At 40.4% G+C, this 18,897-nt stretch overlaps 2 protein-coding genes across 3 annotated transcripts; one reads left to right on the forward strand and one right to left on the reverse strand.

The window, feature by feature from the left end:
• The first annotated feature begins 1,242 nt into the window (after positions 1-1,242).
• MEIOB (meiosis specific with OB-fold) lies at positions 1,243-14,185 on the forward strand. The gene is given in 14 exon segments (XM_009562203.2): positions 1,243-1,311; positions 4,286-4,343; positions 5,783-5,914; positions 6,656-6,728; positions 7,973-8,168; positions 8,654-8,754; positions 10,403-10,455; positions 10,543-10,638; positions 11,010-11,111; positions 11,623-11,776; positions 12,133-12,316; positions 12,793-12,879; positions 13,798-13,887; positions 13,889-14,185. Coding segments are annotated over 14 exon segments (1,443 nt in total). The 3' UTR covers positions 13,937-14,185.
• Positions 14,186-16,183: 1,998 nt separating this feature from the next.
• On the reverse strand, positions 16,184-18,897 carry FAHD1 (fumarylacetoacetate hydrolase domain containing 1). Of its 2 annotated transcripts, none has more exons than XM_054081084.1 (2): positions 18,815-18,873; positions 16,184-17,895 (listed from the first exon to the last, which is right to left on the reverse strand). In XM_054081084.1, exon 2 carries the CDS (start codon positions 17,852-17,854, stop codon positions 17,183-17,185), a length of 672 nt encoding a protein of 223 aa, XP_053937059.1. In that variant the 5' UTR covers positions 17,855-17,895; positions 18,815-18,873; the 3' UTR covers positions 16,184-17,182. The 2 variants fall into 2 exon arrangements, with proteins under 2 accessions (XP_053937059.1, XP_053937058.1); XM_054081083.1 differs by having other exon boundaries at positions 16,188-17,895; positions 18,825-18,897.

Genomic DNA, 18,897 nt, shown 5'->3' on the forward strand with positions numbered 1-18,897 from the left:
GAACAGTTTTTAACTTGTTTTGAGGTTACGAATATTAATATGCCTCGGAGGGAAAGCCGAGGTGTCTTTCCTACATAAGCGAGGATATAGTCTTCCATGTAATGCGATGGGAATAGGTTTGAGGGTCCCATTAAAGTGTCCCTGCCCATGGCAGAGGGTTGGAACTGCCCGATCTTTAAGGTCCCTTCCAACCCAAACCATTCTATGATTGTTAGTAGGTTTTGAGAAGCAAATTTGGGATATCTTTCGTAGTTTGAAATACTCTTTTAGAGAAATCGCTTTTTTTTCTCAGATATGACTTCCTTTTTTTTAATAGCGTAAACAATTTCTTTTCTACTATATGATCTGATGGTTATACTAATGCTCAATTAAATGGTTAACGATTCTCACGCAAGCTGCCAGGTATAGAGACTGCAAAAGCCATTCAGGACTCCTGTCATAAAGTTTGAACAGGGCTCTGAAAAACCTCTGCGGTTCTCTCATATTAAAGATTATTAAGATTTGGACAACTTGATGGTTCCTTTTGCAAAAAAAAAAAAAATAGAATCTGACAACTATTTACTAAATATCAATAATGTCTCTGAGGGTGCCTATGAAATAATAAGAGGCATTCAGATGGGCTGACAAAGCATCCATGGCCAGACTTTGGCATCAATAGAGAGGACCTGAGTGTGCAGTAGTTCACAGGGACAGGCAGAAATGCTGTTTTGGCAGCTTGAAAATAACCAATTTTTAAAATATTTTATGTTAATAAATTCAAAACTTTTCTACTTTGAGGAAGGAATGAACTAGCATTTTAAATTAGTTTAATATTAAGTCCAAAGCATCAATTAAGGTGGTTTGCAACCCAACACTCTTCTTTCCTCCCACGTAAATGGCCTTTTATATACGAACTGCCTCATTAAATTCAGTTGGACTTCCCAGAGAGAAGGAGGGTAAATATTTTTCAGAGGCTGGTGCTAATGGAATCATGTAATGCTGAATAAATAAAAATTACAGACCTTTATTTGAGAAGCATAGGTAGAGTGATTATAGTAAAATTCATAACTTACATTGCCAAATACAAACAATAAAGAATTGTCTACTTCAGATGGCTTGGAAATGGTTTTTATTGAAGACAGATGCTATTTAGCACAAAACATTTGTGTTAAAAAATAACTTGCTCTCACTATGAATAGTTCTGAGTGATTTGTTTAGATTTTTTTAAAATCTAAATTAGTTTTCTCAAATTACAGATAAAGAATGGCCTATTCTGGCTCAGCACGGGACTTTGTTGCACTTTCAGATCTGCATCCAAATCTAGCTCGTCCTGTAAGTCTCATAGACATAGTACTTTTGTTCTCAAATGAAATTGTATACAACTGTATTATATTACTGCAAAATTATGTAATTGGCACATATTTAGATACTAATAGCATTAGTGTAATTGTTAGATATGAAGTACCTTACCTTCTTTGTGTATAAACCAGCAAAATGAAAATTGATGCTGTTGTCCATAGTATGTGGATACCACAACTACAGATATTGACTGGACAATTCAATGTCTGAGAGTATCAGAGGCTTCTTTGTAATGTTTTAAATGAATGCGGAATTAGTAAAGACATGTACAGAGTCAGCATTATGTCGCCAGAATACATCTGTAACCTACAATAGTCTTTCACTGCGAGCTAGGAATGTAAGGCCCAATCCTGCAGTCTACTTGTGTGCTCAGTCCCACCGAGCTGAATAACATAGTCCCGAGTTTTTCAGACAAAACTCTTGTTGAATTGTGTTTTAACTGGAAAAAGATCTCAGTTACAGGTCAGATGGGATTATTTCTGTTTCTTTAGAACAAAAGCAGATTTTGTGGTTGTCAGTTTATAAGGAGCTAAGAATTTTGCTTGTGTAGAGTGACCAAAAAGCAAACTTTAAACAGCAAAGCTCTGGAGTTGGTACATTCATGCAGATGTCTGAGTGTGATTTTGTTGCTGCTGTTATCCTGATTGGACCAGAGTAAGAGCTGAATAGGGAAGCGTGCTGTAAAACTCAGTATTTTTCCTTTTTGAGTTCTAGATAGTTGAATAAAAAAAAAAAAGGAAGTCTGGGAAGCCAAGTTTTTCATCCTTTGCTCTCCAAGATGATGTTTTAATGTGGAAGGCAGAAGACTACATCATTCTCTGATGCAGTATTTCCCACTCTTCACCAGGTAGCCCTCCAGCAATAACGTGTCCAGTGCTACTTGGGAGCATTTTATATGCCCTCGCAGTGGTATTCTGTATTCTCTCCAATGTTTTGTAAACTGCCAGTGTCCAGCAAAACTAACTTAATCTGTCGTTCACCGTTACTCTCAAATACATCAATCCACTAAATCAGTCAGAAGCTTTTCCTTTATAAGAAAAACTAACCTCGAGCACTGCAATCAGCAACATATAGCAAAATATTTTTATAAAAACCACTAGTATGTCACAACAGAACGACCTGTATGCGTTTAGGATGTTAAAACAGTTGAGCACGCATCATTCAAAGTCATATTTTTTTATATGGCAGTTTATTTTGTAGAAGTAAAATGGATCAAAGCCTAAGGAACTTGCAATGTGTTAATGCTTGTGGTCTCATGATTTGGTTGAGCGGCCTTAAGCAATGCTCTGCCAAAAAAGGCAGCATGACCCGCTTCCTCCGTGCACGCCTGTTCCGCTCCTCCTCCTCTGGTGAAACCAGTGCTTGTGTAGTTGTACAATAAACCTATCAAGGAAATGATCTCTGAAAGTTTTTCTACCCTCTTTCTCCCCACCCCCCTCAAAATAGTTTCCAGCCAGATCACTTCCTTCTGCCACTTGCTGTGCAGGCTTAGTGCTAATGCGAGAGAAATGAATATACTCGCAGCAGGGATGGGGAGGTCTCTTTTGGAAACTGCAGATTTACATCAGCTTAATTCCTGTGAAGAGCCATCCTAAATGTCAGCTCTTTTGGCTGGTGGTGAGATACAGGGTGTGTTGCTCTCAGATTTAATTGAAAAGTGTTTTGGTTTTTTGTTTTTTTTTTTTTTTTTTAAGAAACAAAACCAAAAATAGAAAACTAAAATCCTAATCTAAATCACTGCATCTTGTGGACAGATAGAAAGCATTCTGTTAGAAGATTGAAAGGGCCAGGATATTAAACAGTTGTGCGCAGGCATCCTCTTAATGAGTTGGTTTCCATCACTGTAGGATATGACAGTTAACTTGCTCCATCTAGTGATCCAAAGAAAAGGGGAACGAGGGCTTTCTGAGCTCGTTTCAATGCTGTTACAGTTTAGTCCGTTAGGTTGCATTGTGGATAGGTGCAAAATTCCACCTGTAGGGATTGCCCCTCGCTTGCCCCTTGTGGTTCCCTGGCTTGAAGGAGAAAGCCAGAATGTACGGCAAATAAGGGAACCTGTGAAGTGGAAGAGAAGTGATGTGCTTCATGTTTTGAAGGACAACTGCATTATTGCAATGTCAGCCTCTCCTTCCAGCCCTTATCACCATCCCGACTCTCCTTGCTGACCTGTGAAATTCCCAGACTGGCACTGCAATGCTCTTCTCTTACACTGAGGAAGGCCTCTTTTATAAAACTCCCCTCACGCAGCTTCATTCTTCCTGTGGGTGTTTGCTCCTAGTAGTTCTGTTTGACAGTTGAGACTGGGGCGCTTTTGCATAATAAATACAGGTGTAGCAAAGAAGAATAAGATTGATTTTGTTTTGAACCATTAAAAAGGTTCATAGCTAAACCTCTCTTTGTAGTCAGTTGAGAGACAGACAGCAAGGAAGAGGCACCTGTACTGTAGAAATTTAGGTTGCTTGAATGAGGATAGGATAAATGGCCCTCCCTGCACATGTACACGTGTGTGTATCGGTGCTGATAGCAGGGGAAACCTGGAATGCTTAACTGTAAAATAAATCCTGTCCAGACCTTTCACAGTGCATTGAAGGAGATCCAAGACTTGTGCAGAGAGTGTGAAACAACAACATTGCTGCCTACCTGAGGAGAGACGGCTGTAGAACAGCCAAAATTCTGAATGCTTTGGGTGAACTTTTGTCCTCCCATTGTCTCTACAAACAGAAACAGATGTATTTATTTTCATATTTTCATTAGTCACTCTTTTTCTTAAAGTGAAGCTGTATGTTTGTCTTAGTCCTTAGTTTGTACAGCACTATGGAATAAATAGATTAAAATGACTACCAGTAAGAAATATGATTATCATCAGTAGAGTACAAGTCCAGGAAATCTAATTCATCATTTGCATCTGTGTTTAATAATTGTATTTTATAATCTCTTTATTTTTCAGAATGTAATTGGTGTGGTTATTGGGAAAACAGATGTCAGAAGCTTCCCAGACAGAAAAAGTACAGTCCCTTTTAACTGTTTTTACTTTGTTTTCTTATACAGTTTAAGTTGGCATCTATGACTGAAATTAATATTTAAATTATAAAGAGGCTTCTTAGTGTGAAATGTGTAGGATAAAACTGTGCAAAACAATTTGTGTGAGTTTGAGAATAAAGATGAAAAAGACACGTTAGTTTGGCTGAGCCTCTCTTATCAATTAGAATTTGTTTGGAAAAAACCAAAGCGCCCTCAGAAGTGTTTCAGGGCCTGAAGCAGATAGTACTGATACGAACCAAACATTGTATAAATTCTGCTGGAATTGAACTGGTCCCTTCACAGCCACTCTCTCCTGAAAGAGGAATGTTAAGGAGATGTCTTGAAGAGCGAAACAAGTGATTTCTGGTCTGAGCAGCACCAGCTTCATCTTATCATATGCTCCTGGAGAAAAAATGGGAATAAAACATTGTTAATACAGAATCAATTGGAAATTGAAATATTATATCTACAGTTTAGGGATGATAGGGACACTGTTCGGAAGCATCTCTAATCTCAGGGAGCTGTTCCAGCTGTGTGTGAAGAGCTCTGCTGGTGGTGTTGTCATTGTGCTGAGCTGCTCTAGTGAGGGATTTCTAGAAGGAAGTCGTCAGCGTCACCAGAAACAATTCTACGTGGTCTGAAAATGTGCTGTTCATATTTATGCCTCCATGGGACTGCAGTCAGATTATGCTTACTATGTGTGGATCATGATAGAGTTTTCATTCATAGTTTAAAAATAACGTGTAGCATGATGCTGCATGATCCACGGGAAGCTTTTTTAATTAGCTGAAAAAGACAATGGAGTGTAGTGTTCCTGAGCCCCATGCCTTCCTGACCATGAATTTTCCGCAGAGCTGGAAACACGTTGTGTTATTCAGTCAAACCCCTTTGTACAGTAACACTTGACGATCTCAAAGATTTTTTTCCAACCAAATGATTCTATGATCTGGGCAGTGACACTGCCTGTGCTCTGCGGTCTTGTCTGTCACTGTGGTGGTATTGTTCATGGGCACAGCTGTCTACAGACATCCTACCTACTACAAATCTCAGGCTAGCACGTACACATGCACAGTGCTGCTTCATGCGTTAGCCCTGTTTGTGTTTGTCCATACTTTGAATGTAGCATCAAGCAGTTCTCTTATTTCTCTTGCATGGGATCTGTAAGTTTACGTGGTGCAACCTAAAGTGGTCCATGTGGATGGATGGGATAGCGCAGGGCAGCCTCGGTGAGACCTGTAACAGTCCCGTTTACCATCACCAGTATTTACTGAACAGTCTGCTGGCCTCTAGTGGTACTCACCAGATTGAGGCAGTGAATTCATGACAATAATCTAGGAAAGCCTACAAACAGTTTTTATACATATATTCCAGATTGAAATCAAGCTATGCTAACGAATTGTAACCACACTGTTTATTTTTGCAGACATTGGCTCTGAAAGATACACCTTCAGCTTTACTATCCGTGATTCACCAACTTATTTTATAAATGTAGCTTCTTGGGGCAGAGAAGAGTATATTAGAGCACTTTCAGAAAGCTTCAGGGTTGGTGACTGTGGTAAGTCGGAGTTTATTCTTAATATGTTTCTGTTTGAATATGGATTGTTTTTCCCCAGTAAATCAGTGTTCTGTGTTTGTGGTTTTGCTATATTTTTCTCTGAGGACTCAGAAAACAGTCTAATTGGAAACAAATCATTCAGTTATAAAGAGGAAAGGAATAAGATTTCAAGGATTTAAATCCAAAACCAGTAAATATGTCAACAAAATGACTAGATACAAATCCACTGAACACAGCTACCCAGAACCTTTATGTATAGTTAATAAATCTATTATATTCAGTTCTTATAAAATATGAAAAATACTCTGTAAAGTAGTTAAGTGTTTCCCTTTGTCTTCATTTTGTTGTACATACAACTATGGTTGTTCATAAAGACACAACAAAAGTCTTGTATTTATTTACAGGCCGTGCTTTTATCTTGTTAAGTTAATAGGAAGACTTTGCTGCCCATGGTTGCTAGATCAGAGTGCTTGGCTAAAACTTGTAACTATAAAGGATACACACAGAAGAATTCAGTGTCATTTTCTTTATGTTAAATATCCAAGGGACTCCTGTAGGACTTTGGATAGTCTGAACTGTCTGGACAGATATGGTTTCAGTCTGAAAATATAAAGCAGCAGTTACTTCACGTATCTTTTCCTTTCCATACCAACCATGAAAGCAAACACTTTTAAAAGCTATTTTTCTTGATATATATCTATGTTCAGTTTTCTAACATTACTTATCAATGTTTTGTTTTAGTTACAATTGAAAATCCTTTAGTTCAATCAAAGGAAGCAGAAAGGGAAGAAAAATTCAACCCCATAACTCCTAGGTAAATGTAAAGCATAGAATGGTAGCTCTTTCCAGAAAGATCAAGTTGTTTTAGATGTAAATTCGTAAAGGTATTTGGGGTTGGTTATCTTGTGTAGCTGTACTTTCCTGCCTGTGCTCAACCACGAGTGGGCAAATCATCTCAAAAGAAAATATACTTCTCAGTGTATGGTCTTTGGAGTTAGGTCATAAAGTAAGAACACTGTAGTCAGACAGAGTAGATTTCATTATTTGAGTAAAGTCTATGAAAACAGTTTACAACTGATTTGATTTTGCCTAAGTGTTTGGTTAGACATCACTGCTTTATCAACAGTATGTCCTCTCAAAATTCATTCACGTGTTTGTCTAGAAGTTATTTTTATACACTGTGATGCTATTTGTTATTTATGTGCTAAGACTTTGCCATTCCTTTTGCATCATGCAATGTATACATGTCATGTTTCAGCATATTCACCAAAATCTGGACAATTTGAATCCGTGTATGAAACTAACACCACAGGCTGTAATTTAGATATGTCTTAACTTAGCTTAGATATCCAAGATGCAGACGTTAGACTAATACAGCTGTTCTTCAATTAGAGTTTCTTTCCTAGTTGGTCATATTCTCCATCATATGGCAGTCATAAGAATATGGCATATGCGCATATTAAATTGGCAAGTTACAAGTTTTACATTCTTGCTTACCAATCACGTCTAAGCTTCACGTCTAAGCGCAGCTGCTGTAGTCACTCTCGCTTTCTCGATAAGCAGAAAGAAGTAAAAGAACAAATGCCAGGTAGAAACTTCACTGAGGAAATGAGATCCTCTCCACATTTGCAGATTTCATAAGCATCTGTAAAATATATTTATCCAGAATATATTGAATATATCTTATTTCCATTCTTTAATTTTATGTAGTGTGTTATAAATATTACTGAGGTTATTGGGGTGTTGCTTTTGAAAGCACTTTACCAAGTCCAGCCTGGCTATAGCAGTGTCATCTTAAGTCATGATGCCAGAATCTCTGTTACCTGCATTTCAGACATTGCAATTGATTTTATTTTTAGTGACTGATAGGGGCTGACATATATATATATATATATAAAATTTAAAAAAAAATTCTAGAGCTAATAAACTGCAGATTTGCGTATCTTGAGGGAAAAGAATAGGAATAAATCAACAGTTATTTTCTTATGTGAATTGAATTAACATTTTACACTTAATATATCAAAATGCTGATCAATTTGTTTTGTGCGCACTGTCTAGTTGCTACAAATTATTGCTCAGTGAAAATCATTCAGTGGTCAAAACCTTTTCCTGCTATGAGATGGACACCAAACTGCTTTCCCTGCTGCATCTGCCAGTCAAGGACCCACAGGACTATTACTCACTGGGTGATATCACTGCAAACGGACAAAGCCTTGATGGAAGAATCCTTAATGTGCTCGCAGCTGTGATGTCAGTAAGTCAAGGAGCCACAACAGAGCAGTGTTTTCCTACTGTACCATGGGTAACTTGATTGACTGAAGTGTAAGTATGGATTTTGTGACTCAGAGTGGACAGGAATCGCTGGTTTTGTCTGTTTTGGGTTGGCAGTCACTTCAGCTGAGTTACAAACACCATTTCAGCCTCTTAAGGCTTTCATTAGCATGAGGGGGGAAATAAAGAAAGTGGATATGTCGTATATCAGCTGTCTGTTTGAAATCATGCATGTGCAAGCAGTGGATAACTTACAAATACATAAGCCATCGATTATTATAAAATGAAACGTGCCCATTTATCTTGAAGTAAAATCACTGTTTCTTTCTACTACTTCTAGCAGTGTACAGGTTTGCTATTAGTGGTGTGCATGTTTTTCCCCTTTCCTCTTCTGTTTTCTAGATTATCACTTTTATTCTCCTAAACACTTAGCAGAGGAAAAGTGACTGTATCTCCTTCTTCTTAAAGGTTGGGGAGACAAAGTATTTCGTGACTTCAGACAAAAGAAAAGGCCAGAGGTGTGAAGTAAAGCTGTATGATGAAACAGAGATGTCTTTTCCAATAGTATGGTAAAATGTTTTTTAATTCACTAACACAAATAAATGCAAGACTAGGTAAAGACAGTGACTATAATACATATTGTCATAATATTGACTTTTATTTTAAATTTATTTTTCTTTGGGTGGAAATTGTGTTGTGGCAGTAATGTACATTGAACAGGGGCTTAAAAAAGAAACTCATTACAATAACCTTATATGTACTGTCTAGTTGTATGATTTGCTGACAGGCTGCTGACTCATGAGTGGCACAATGAAGCTTAGTTCCAAACAGTTACATTTTTTGAAGGTGGAAATTAGAACTAATTCAGGAAATGGCATTTAAAAACAGCAGCATAGTTAAATCAACAACCTGGAGGGAAGAGGAACATGCTTCAGTTTTAAAAGCAAGCAGAATTGCCAAGTGGAGTGGAAATAGGTTGAAATAGCTTTTAAGTTTTTAAAAGAGCACAGGAACACTTTGATCCTACTTTGGCTTTATTTTCAACCTGTATCTGTTTTACAAACATGACTATGTCTGTGCCAGTTGTGCCTGTGAGCAGTTACATGGAGACTTTTGCATTTTGCCCCTAATTTGTTCAATAAACTCATGGCTTATCTACGTGCAGGGGCATGTGGGTGTTTGTCTGCACTGGGTTTGCTCATGAGTTGAAATGACCTTTATTCCCTAGATAGGAATAGCAAGATAGCATTGCACTCAGTCTCTTCCCTAGAAACGGTATTATAATTCAGTGTAATGTTTAACACAGTTAACATATAAACATGAACACCAATAAACATCTACAGTGTGAAGTTTTCCAGCCCTTGAGCTACCACCAATGTCAGTCTGCAGCAGCAGCAGCAGCTCCCATACTCCTGTTTCAGTGCTGGTACGTAGGAATACAGGGCTGCACACTTACAAATCCTCCAAAGCAGAGACTGTGTGGTGGCACTGTGGTTACCCTAACAGGGCTATTTGGTCATCAGGGGGGTGTAAGTAAGGGTAAAGATTCATTAAATCCTTGAGTGACAGCATTGTAGATGAAAAGTAACTATCTTAAATCTTTTATTCAAGGATTAAGGAAAAAAAACCCACCAGAATAAAACTGTGCTTTGGCAGTATTCCTGCCATCCAGACTTAAAAGTAACTGAAGGAGATTTTATCAAGGGGCCTAACCATCAAATTACCCTTTTTGAGGGATGCCGCTGACCTCACCCTAGACTCATTATCCACAGTTAGAAGGATTCCAGTCTTGGGAAGCTGGCTGAACATCTGGCCTGGTGATGTGAGCAATCAACTTGTCCCCACAGAAAAGTCTCAGCTGATAAGCGGTTATTTTAGCTGCGATTTGCCTTAGTTGGAAATTACTTTTGTCAAAGCTCTGAAATACACATGGTATTTTCCCAGGTATATTCTGCACTGAATCATTTTGGACAATCTAATAGCCCTTTATTTTGTCCTATTTGGCATGGGATACATTATTAGACTGTACATAAACCATCCCAGCTGGCTGCAAACTGGATGTCTGTGGATACACATGGCATTTCAGTGGTGTGTGCGCATAACAAAGCGGTTGTCTCCCCTTTGAACAACTGAATTATAACTGTATTATTTATTAGTTTAGTGCTTTACACTGAGTACTGTTTCAAAAAAGTTTTGATACATTAACTTTTTTTATAGTTGGGATAATGAATCTATCCAGCTTGCACAGAGTTGGATCCCCCGAGAAACAGGTACAATAGTCTATCTTTTATATTTTTATAGTAGTTTCTCATGTGCTGCTTATGCTGCAATAACAGCTGTGGGTTTTTTGTGCACAGTGATATTTGCATCAGATGTGAGAATAAATTTTGACAAATTCAGGAACTGTATGACTGCAACTGTGATATCAAAAACCATCATTACAACCAATCCAGGTAAAAGTTGTGATAGTGTTACTTTGGTGTTGGCAATCGTTATATGCTAGAACGGATGAAGGGAATCTATTAGAGTTCTAATTTCTTCTGCCTGCTTGGCTCAGAAATCTCGCTGCCTCTTGTCTGTTACGTGACCAGTGTTTTTGGCTTCCACACTTTTATCTTTTTATTTATTTTTTTGATTTATTTTGTTTTATCTAAGCAGCTTTCGTACGTTCCTCATAGAACTAACAGTTAAAGCAAAAAAGAAAAAAGCATCTCTTGATGTTCAAAGAGACAACGTGCTATCAGAATAAAAAGTTGTGCAATACAATGATGCTGTTATTTTCACATGCTACATGTAGTAATAACTTTTAAAATGCATTTTCAAGAAACGGCAGAAGCAAATGTTCTCTTCAGCTTCATAAAAGAGAGCGCACGATCACGAGCTTTGCAAGATAAAATGGAGAAGCAGTCGAAAGAATCCGTTAACTGTAAGCCCAGATCCAAACACTTTGATTTTATTGAAGTCTACAGTGTAGTTTCATAGTGCAGCTGGAAAGTCAAGTTCTTGCTCTGTGCGTTCACAGAAACCAGACTGATGTACAGCCTGGCTGGACACTTCCAGCTTAGGCTGCTGTAGCTGGGGCTGTCCCTTATGGTGTCAGCTCTGTCTGCAGGGTGGGGACCGGGCTGGCTTGCAGCCTGCCTGGTGGGTTTGCTCTGTCTTGAGTAAGTATGATAAATGGAGAGGGAAAGTTTTTGTCAAGAACTCATTTAGAGGGATACAAGGATTAAGTATTACATATTTTCATGACTTTTATTTTATTATTTGTCCCCGAATTTAAGCCTGCCTCCAAAGGAAGGCATGTGGGGCTTTTCGGGTAATATATCACCTTTCGGGTGTCAAATCATCTGCTTTTTATTACCTGAAGATCCTTTTCTGTTGCTGCTCTCCTGTGTTGTTTCTCTCAGATACACTTAACGTGTCTTTTAAACTTTCAGTGGAGACTATAGTTGACGTTTATACTGTGGAACAGCTGAAGGAAAAAGCTTTACAGAGCGATGGGAAACTTGACCCAGTCTATGGCATTATTTATGGCTACATTTCTACTCTGGACATTGATGATAACACATCAAAAGTTATTCGCAACAGATGGTAAGCAACTGCCTGTTTTAAATTTGTATTAAGAAGTGCTTCTCCTTTTTCCTCTGACCCAAATTAGATAGAACAATATTTTAGTCAGGTTCTGGACAAGAAATAAAACTCCTCTGGAGGATGCCATGTAATTTCTGTTGCGTAGGCTTCCAGAGGTAGCAAGGAAGAGGGAGTTGCCTTTATTAAGTTCTTGTTCTTTCTCTCCTAGAGGAAAGGCCGTTTTGTCTCAGACTTAAGAGTTTAGAAGATGAAGAATTTTTTTAAGAGGAAAAGTCTCCTGGGAAATCTCAGTCTAGAAAACAGTTTCAAACAAGGAGGAATTGCATATATGTGTTAATTATCTTCTTATGTTTCAGCTCAACATGCCATTTTGTGGTGAACGAAATGTCAAACACATGCACTTTCTGCAGTGACATCTCTCCAGACTCAAAGTCAACTTATGCGAGCTTTGACATACTTGTTGATCTTACAGATCACACGGGCACTCTCTATTCTTGTTACCTGTCTGACTGTGTAGCTGAGGAAACGCTAGGCTGCACCGTAAGTGGAAATTAATTTGGTGGTTCTTACTTGATCTGAGCTGTGGAGCCTGATGAAAATTACAAATATGTGTAAATGTTCTTTGCGTGTGTGTGTGTACACCAGCTAAAATTGCATGTACATATGAATACACACACACATATGGCTTTTTAACAAGTTGGAAGTTAGAAGTCAGTAGCTGCTAATAAGAAGCTTGTCAAATGCAAGAGTGAATATCACTTTATCCTGATTAATTCACACTTTTCTGAGAACAGAGTTGGAATTCCCTAACTTTGAGTTTCAAACACCCTGCAATTTATTCTGATTAATCTGGCTGTCTTGGCACATATATCCCATCAAGCAGTGTTAAAACAGAAAAATACAGCTAAGAAATGTACAAAAATATGTAAGATGTTCTTTTCATCATCATTTTGTCATGGAGATATTGTTATAACTACATGCTGAAGCAGCGTTCTATGATGCCCTGTTATTGACAGGTTCAGGAGTTCCTTACTCTAACAGAAGACCAGAAGACTGCACTGAAATGGCAACTTCTTCTGGAACGGATCAAGATTTACTTTAAAGTTAGTATTCCATGTTGATTTCAAGCAGTGACTGGTTCCCATCTGGTGGTATATTCAGTACTAAAAAATTCCATGTCAGTTGTGCCGCAATTTTAAAAATAAGGATTGTTTTTTTAATATGTATTTCAAATATTCCAAGTAACTAGTCTGTGATAATGTCAATGTTGGGAATGCCCCTGCAGGATCAGATCTATGCAGGCCTCTTTCAGGCAAACTGTGAAAGACACAAACTGTTCTTAGCTAATACTGATGGAGGAGTTGGCATTTCAAAGCACGTGTATGTGATTCACTCAGTCAGTGACTTCCACGGCTGTAGGCTTCTAACAAATACAGTTAACACTGCCAGTCTGCAGGAGTGAGGCCCAGTCTATATGAAATAGATTGTTTGGTGCACGGGGTTATCTAAGTGTATTTCTTAGTTACCTGTATGTTTGGAAGTATACAGAATTAGGATATATATATACAGTGATTAGGAGTGTCTAAAACCTGCAATTCTCCTTAAAGCAACTATATTAGATTCACGCACCTGGAGCAATTGCTGAAAGATTTTCTATTGCCTGCAATATTCTTTACTTTTTTAAGTGCATGCTGTACAGTGGACTGGATTCCTTTTTCACAGAACTGCCTGTTCTGGGACAACTCTATACTGACTCCCTTCTTTAAACTTGCCCTTCTTAGCAAAACTGTTCTTACTCTCCCATCCCCGCCACCCTCTGCCTCTATTTCCAGGAAACAATGAAAGTATTTTACCTCAGCAGTTGCAGGTACACAGCATAAAATGTGCTTCTTTGTGAATAAAATAGTGTGAAATATGTATAACCAAAGCCATCAATTAAACATGCTGGGTGATATTTGAAAATAATATCTTTCAAAGTACCATACAGTAGCAAAACCAAAGACCTTTAATTATTTTTACAGGTTACTTTGTTGCCCAGCTGGAGATCTGGACTGAAAGTGAATGTTCTTTCATGCAAACTGGCAGACCCCATAGAGGCCAGTCAGAGCCTGTCAAGAAAAAGAGACTAGAAATAAGAGATTAAACCATTATGTGGCTTGAGGACACTTAGGAAAAAGGCTGTTTCTTCTTTGTATTATTAGAGGTAGAATTGTTGTCGTATTTTGCTAAGTACGTTTTGATAGTAAGGAAGCAATATGCATTACTAATCCTTTAAGTCGGCTTCTGTGTTGATCTTTTTCAGCTGGTTGTAATTTATAAGCTTCAGAAAAGTTGCTTCTACACCTTATAAGGGGGATGGAAGCTTTCTTCACTCTGTTTAGAACGTATTTGTTATTTCTGACTTTTTAAAACAGTCAGGACAGATTTGTCAAGCTCTGTGTTTGTAACTGCCTTGCTACGTTTGTGCTCCTTGTGTGTTAGTTCAATAAACAAAGACCCACTGTAAAATACTGCCTGGGTTTGTGGTGTGTGTTGGTGGGTCCAACCACAGAACCTGTGGCAACTGCGGGGGCATGGAAATAGCTATGATGTTTGCAAGACCACTTTTCTTTAGGGCAGACCAAGTCTTATTAGAACACAGGGGTGTTCTTATTAGAATTACCAGGGGTCACTGACAACCAAATCACCAAGCTAAGAATGTACGCATCGGGGAAGAAAGGACTCTTCTTCACCAAGACAGATGTTGCTAGCTGAGCTTACAGAACCCAGGTAGGTACATTTTGCCCTTCTCCATGTACTTTTCCCTGCAGCTGGTGTATTTACTGCATTCACCAGCCTTCACCTTCTGAGTGTATAAAGTGTTGACAGATTTCACAGCTATGGCTGGAAAGTGTTGCAGTGAATGTTTCCATTACTTTTAATCACAGCTCAGCGATCCGCACACAGTGCTTACGGCCAAACTGCACAGGATGCATTGTTGCTCTTGCCATAGATCGTCATGTTTGACAGGCACCAAGAAGTGGAAACAGCACAGAAAGGGAATTTAATCCTTCCTCTTTCAGAACTACTAACTCTAACTTCCCAGCTCTGTTGGCCCGACTGCTCTGCTTGGCCCAGCGCATCGAGCTGCAATGCATTCAGAGCACAGCTTCCTGCTGACACGGCAGGCCTTGATCAAGTTGCATTTTGACTCCCACGAGCCAGAGGCTGGTACTGTTCAGCTGTAACAGCTGAATATTTGTTTCAGTTGGCCTCAGTTCCTCAGGTTCCCTGTAGATGAAATCTGAATTACACCCACAGTATTTGGGCCTGATTGCAGACCTTTTCCATGTGCTGTAAGCCACATTGAACTGGGATGCTCGCGTGTTTGCAGAGCTGGTACCCAGCGCAGGTGGGTACAGGCAGGCAGCGCTGTGCTGCAGATGCCTGCAGCCAGAGAAGCACACAGAAACACTTCTGGTTTTCTTCTGTGTTCTTTCACCAGCTCATTTGCAGCATCGTGGCCTGTGTTGCTCTTTCACTGAGGTGCTCATCTTCAGCCTACAGTCATTTTCCCTGCAAGACTCTCCAAATGCACTTCTAAAACCAAAGTGGTTATTAAGATCTGGCTCCAATAAATGGAAGCATTTAACTTCGGTGCCTGCACGTAAGTAGAAAAAAAAAAATCCATCTGTTTTAGAAATTAGTCAGTTCTGTGCAGCCTTTGAAAAGGCCAAGTTTTGATGTTTGCAGAGGGAGGATTTTTTTTCATCGTATATTTGTCACTCGGCTAAACTGAAAGAGAACTCGCTGTCATGCAGACTGGAGAAGAGTGTGAGATCAGCTGGAGTTTGGAAATGGGAACAGCTACACAGCATGGATTTTCAACAGCTGGAAATGCTTAAAAGATCCAACTGCTGCACTGCATGGCATGAGTAACAGTAATTGTTGCAGTTAGGCTTTTATTAAAAATATATTTACATCAGGAAAAGTAAAGACAGGTTTACTGGTGATCTTCACCAATGAGCTGCTTTATTCTTGATTTTTTGTATTATTTTACTTTTAGAAGCGCATTTATAGCTCAGTTTAGGGGAGAAAAAAAACCCTGCCAAGCATCTGGCACCCTTCCTGCTGCATTTACACCCCTTGGAATGGGAGAGAAAGCAATCCTCATTTAATTTGTACATTTGAAAAATGCACGAAGGAATCATGAAACTAATCTGAAAAGCAAACATCTTTTTGTTGTAGAATACCCCAAGGACAGAAACTTTCTGAAGCCGTAATTCTTGATTTACGGTTACATGCACATCTTTGATTTTACATGGCATGGGTAAGCTTTAGCTCCTTGTCATGGTTTAGCCCTGACCCAGCCCAATTTGGCAGCTAAAAACAAGTAGTCAGTGCCTGATTCCCCTCCCCTCCACCCTGCAGGAAAGGGAAATTAAGAGGAAAAAAGACTTGTGGGTTGGAAATTAGAACTATACAGCTTTAATGAAATAATAATGAAAAAAAAAACCCTAAGAAAATAATAAAATAGATATAGATATAAGAAATTGTGCCTCCCCACCCTTCAATGACTACGTTATCACAGATGCTGCAGAGCAGGCATTGGGGAAGGGGCATTGGCAGGAGGGAGCTGGACTCAGAAACTACACTCAGGAGCACACGGACCCAGGTCATGGGCAAACATGTCCTCACTGGACATCAACCATTGAAGAAGAGAGCATGACCCTCATGATCCCTCAGATTTATACTAAGTATCATAAATATGAGATAGAATCCTCTGTAGGTCAGTTTGGGTTCCTCCCTGTAGGTGCCACGCTTCTTCATCCTTCTGACTTAATGGCTCCACCAGCTCCAGGATGGCCTGGATTTCTATAGGAATAAGTATAAGCAATGACCTTTCTGTGTACCAATGCCCTGTGTTATCACTGCCAGAGAGAAACACTGTCTGAAAAACATGCAGCTGAGTTACTTAGACAAGACTTAGCTGAATTCAGAAAACTGATTCTACTTTAGCTCAAACCAGACCAGAACACTCCTGCATCACCATTTCAATAGTTTAACTTTTATTTTAAGGCAAAGCTCTCAAAGTGCCAGTAGAACTGAAGAGCACACAGCAACGGCTACCCCAGCATGTGGTCTCCACGGACGGTTCCAAGGTAGGTTTGGGTGTTAACTGTCTGTCCCAAGGTGGGTCAGAGTCCAGGTTCAGAGCCTCAGAGTAGGTGGATGCGTCCAGTGGAACAGGACTGTTGTAGTCCAGTGCTTTTCAAGCTCATAGGTTAGGTGTCCTTGATGCATGACAGTTCTTTAGACACTTGGGCTGTGCTTTAACGTACAGGACAGCTTGTGTGCCTCCTCATTCACCAGATAATTAAAAACCAGTCTCTTCCTATGCAGACAGGATTCCAGCCCAGCTCTCGCTTAAGATCTACGCGTTTGCTGCGCCACTTTAAACCGCATGGAGATAATGTCACTTATCCCAGCCTCTATCTCATCGTTGGCCTGCACAGATCCAACTCCTTTAGGAGACCCCGTCAGAATCAGGTCCCCTTCTTCCAAGGGGAATATCTCGCTGATGTAGCTGATCAGGTAAGGGATGGAGAAGATCATAGAGGAGGTCTCCCCCTCCTGCCTCAGCTTCCCATTCACCTTGAGCCAGATCTTCAGCTTGTGAGGGTCCGGGATCTTCTCCTTGGGCACAAACTCACTGATGGGACAAGATGAGCCGAATCCCTTGGCCAAGGTCCAGGGCAGACCCTTCTTTTTGCACTCCTCCTGTGTGTCCCTGGCCGTCATGTCCAAGCACAGTGCGTACCCTGCCACATGCTCCATGGCAGTGGCCTGGGAGACAGCCTGGGCCCTCTTCCCAATGATCACCCCCAGCTCCACTTCATGGTGCAGGTTGGCGCAGTAATAGGGACGCAGGATGGGTGACCCTTCGCGCACATATGCCGAGGAGGGCTTCAGGAAGAAGAGGGGCTCCTGGGGCAGTGCACTCCCCATCTCCTTGGCGTGCTCCGCATAGTTGCGTCCAACGCAGACTATATTCCTGCCCCATTCCCAGAAGCGGGAGAGTGGCTTGGAGGAGGCCATAGTCTCCTTCTCTTGGGGATTGTGGGCACTCTTGGGCTGTCCTGGAATCACAAAATTGCTTTGTTGGAAAAGACCTTTGAGATTGTAGAGTCCAACTGTACCTGTCCACCACTAAACCACATCCCTCAGCACCTCATCTACCCGTCTTTTAAAACCCTCCAGGAATGGTGATGCAACCACCTCCCTGGGCAGCCTCTGCCAGTCAGTGCTTGAAAACCCTTTTGGTGAAGAAATTTTCTTCGTCCTCCTGACTCCTTCCCTCTCCTAAGAAATACTCATTGACTGGTAAAATATTGAAAAGGACAGTCTTTGAAGCAAATCTAAAAAAGGCATAACCTCTAAAAAAGCAGTGGGTATATATACTAGTTTTAGACAAAGAACTGTGCAAATCCTCAGAGAATGAGCACTCCTTTTTAGATTATCCAACCATGTCTGGAGCCTTCCTTCAGGTTATCTCCTGACCTAAACTAGCTACATTTAAGACAACTAAGTGTATCAATAAATTCTCGCAGCCTTGAGACAGGTTGTCTCTTGACCTAAAACAGCTACATCTTACAAAACAGATTTATGTGGCAAGATAATTAAACAGGCAAACCAGCTGCAGCAAAACTTATCAATAAATCATCTCCCCTCCCTTCCTCCCTCCCTCCCTCCTTTCCTTTCCTCTCCTCTCCCCTTCCTCCTTCCTTCCCCTCCCTCTCCCCTTCCTCTCTCCTTCCCTTTCCTCTCCCCTTCCTCCCTCTTTTCCTTCCCCTCCCTCTCCCCTTCCTCTCTCCTTCCCTTTCCTCTCCCCTTCCTCCCTTCCTTTCCTCTCCCCTTTCTCCTTCCTTTCCTCCCTCGTTCCCGCTGCTCTTCCTTCCTCCCTCTCCTCTTCCTCCTTCCTTCCTCTCCCCTTTCTCCCTCCTTACCTCTCCCCTTCTTCCCTCCTTCCCTTTCCCCCTCCCTCTCCCCTTCCCTCACCCTCTCCCACCTCCTTCCCGCTCCCGTTCTCTCCCCCGGTCCCTCTCCCGTTCCCCTCCGGTGCCGCGGGGGGCGGGGCGGGA

This window comes from Cuculus canorus, chromosome 15 (genome assembly GCF_017976375.1).
Source record: "Cuculus canorus isolate bCucCan1 chromosome 15, bCucCan1.pri, whole genome shotgun sequence".
NCBI classification, from domain to species: Eukaryota; Metazoa; Chordata; class Aves; order Cuculiformes; family Cuculidae; genus Cuculus; species Cuculus canorus.

Excerpts from the sequence above, each read along its gene's own strand:
- FAHD1 (XM_054081084.1), bottom strand. The coding sequence starts at position 17,854 with ATGGCCTCCTCCAAGCCACTCTCCCGCTTCTGGGAATGGGGCAGGAAT.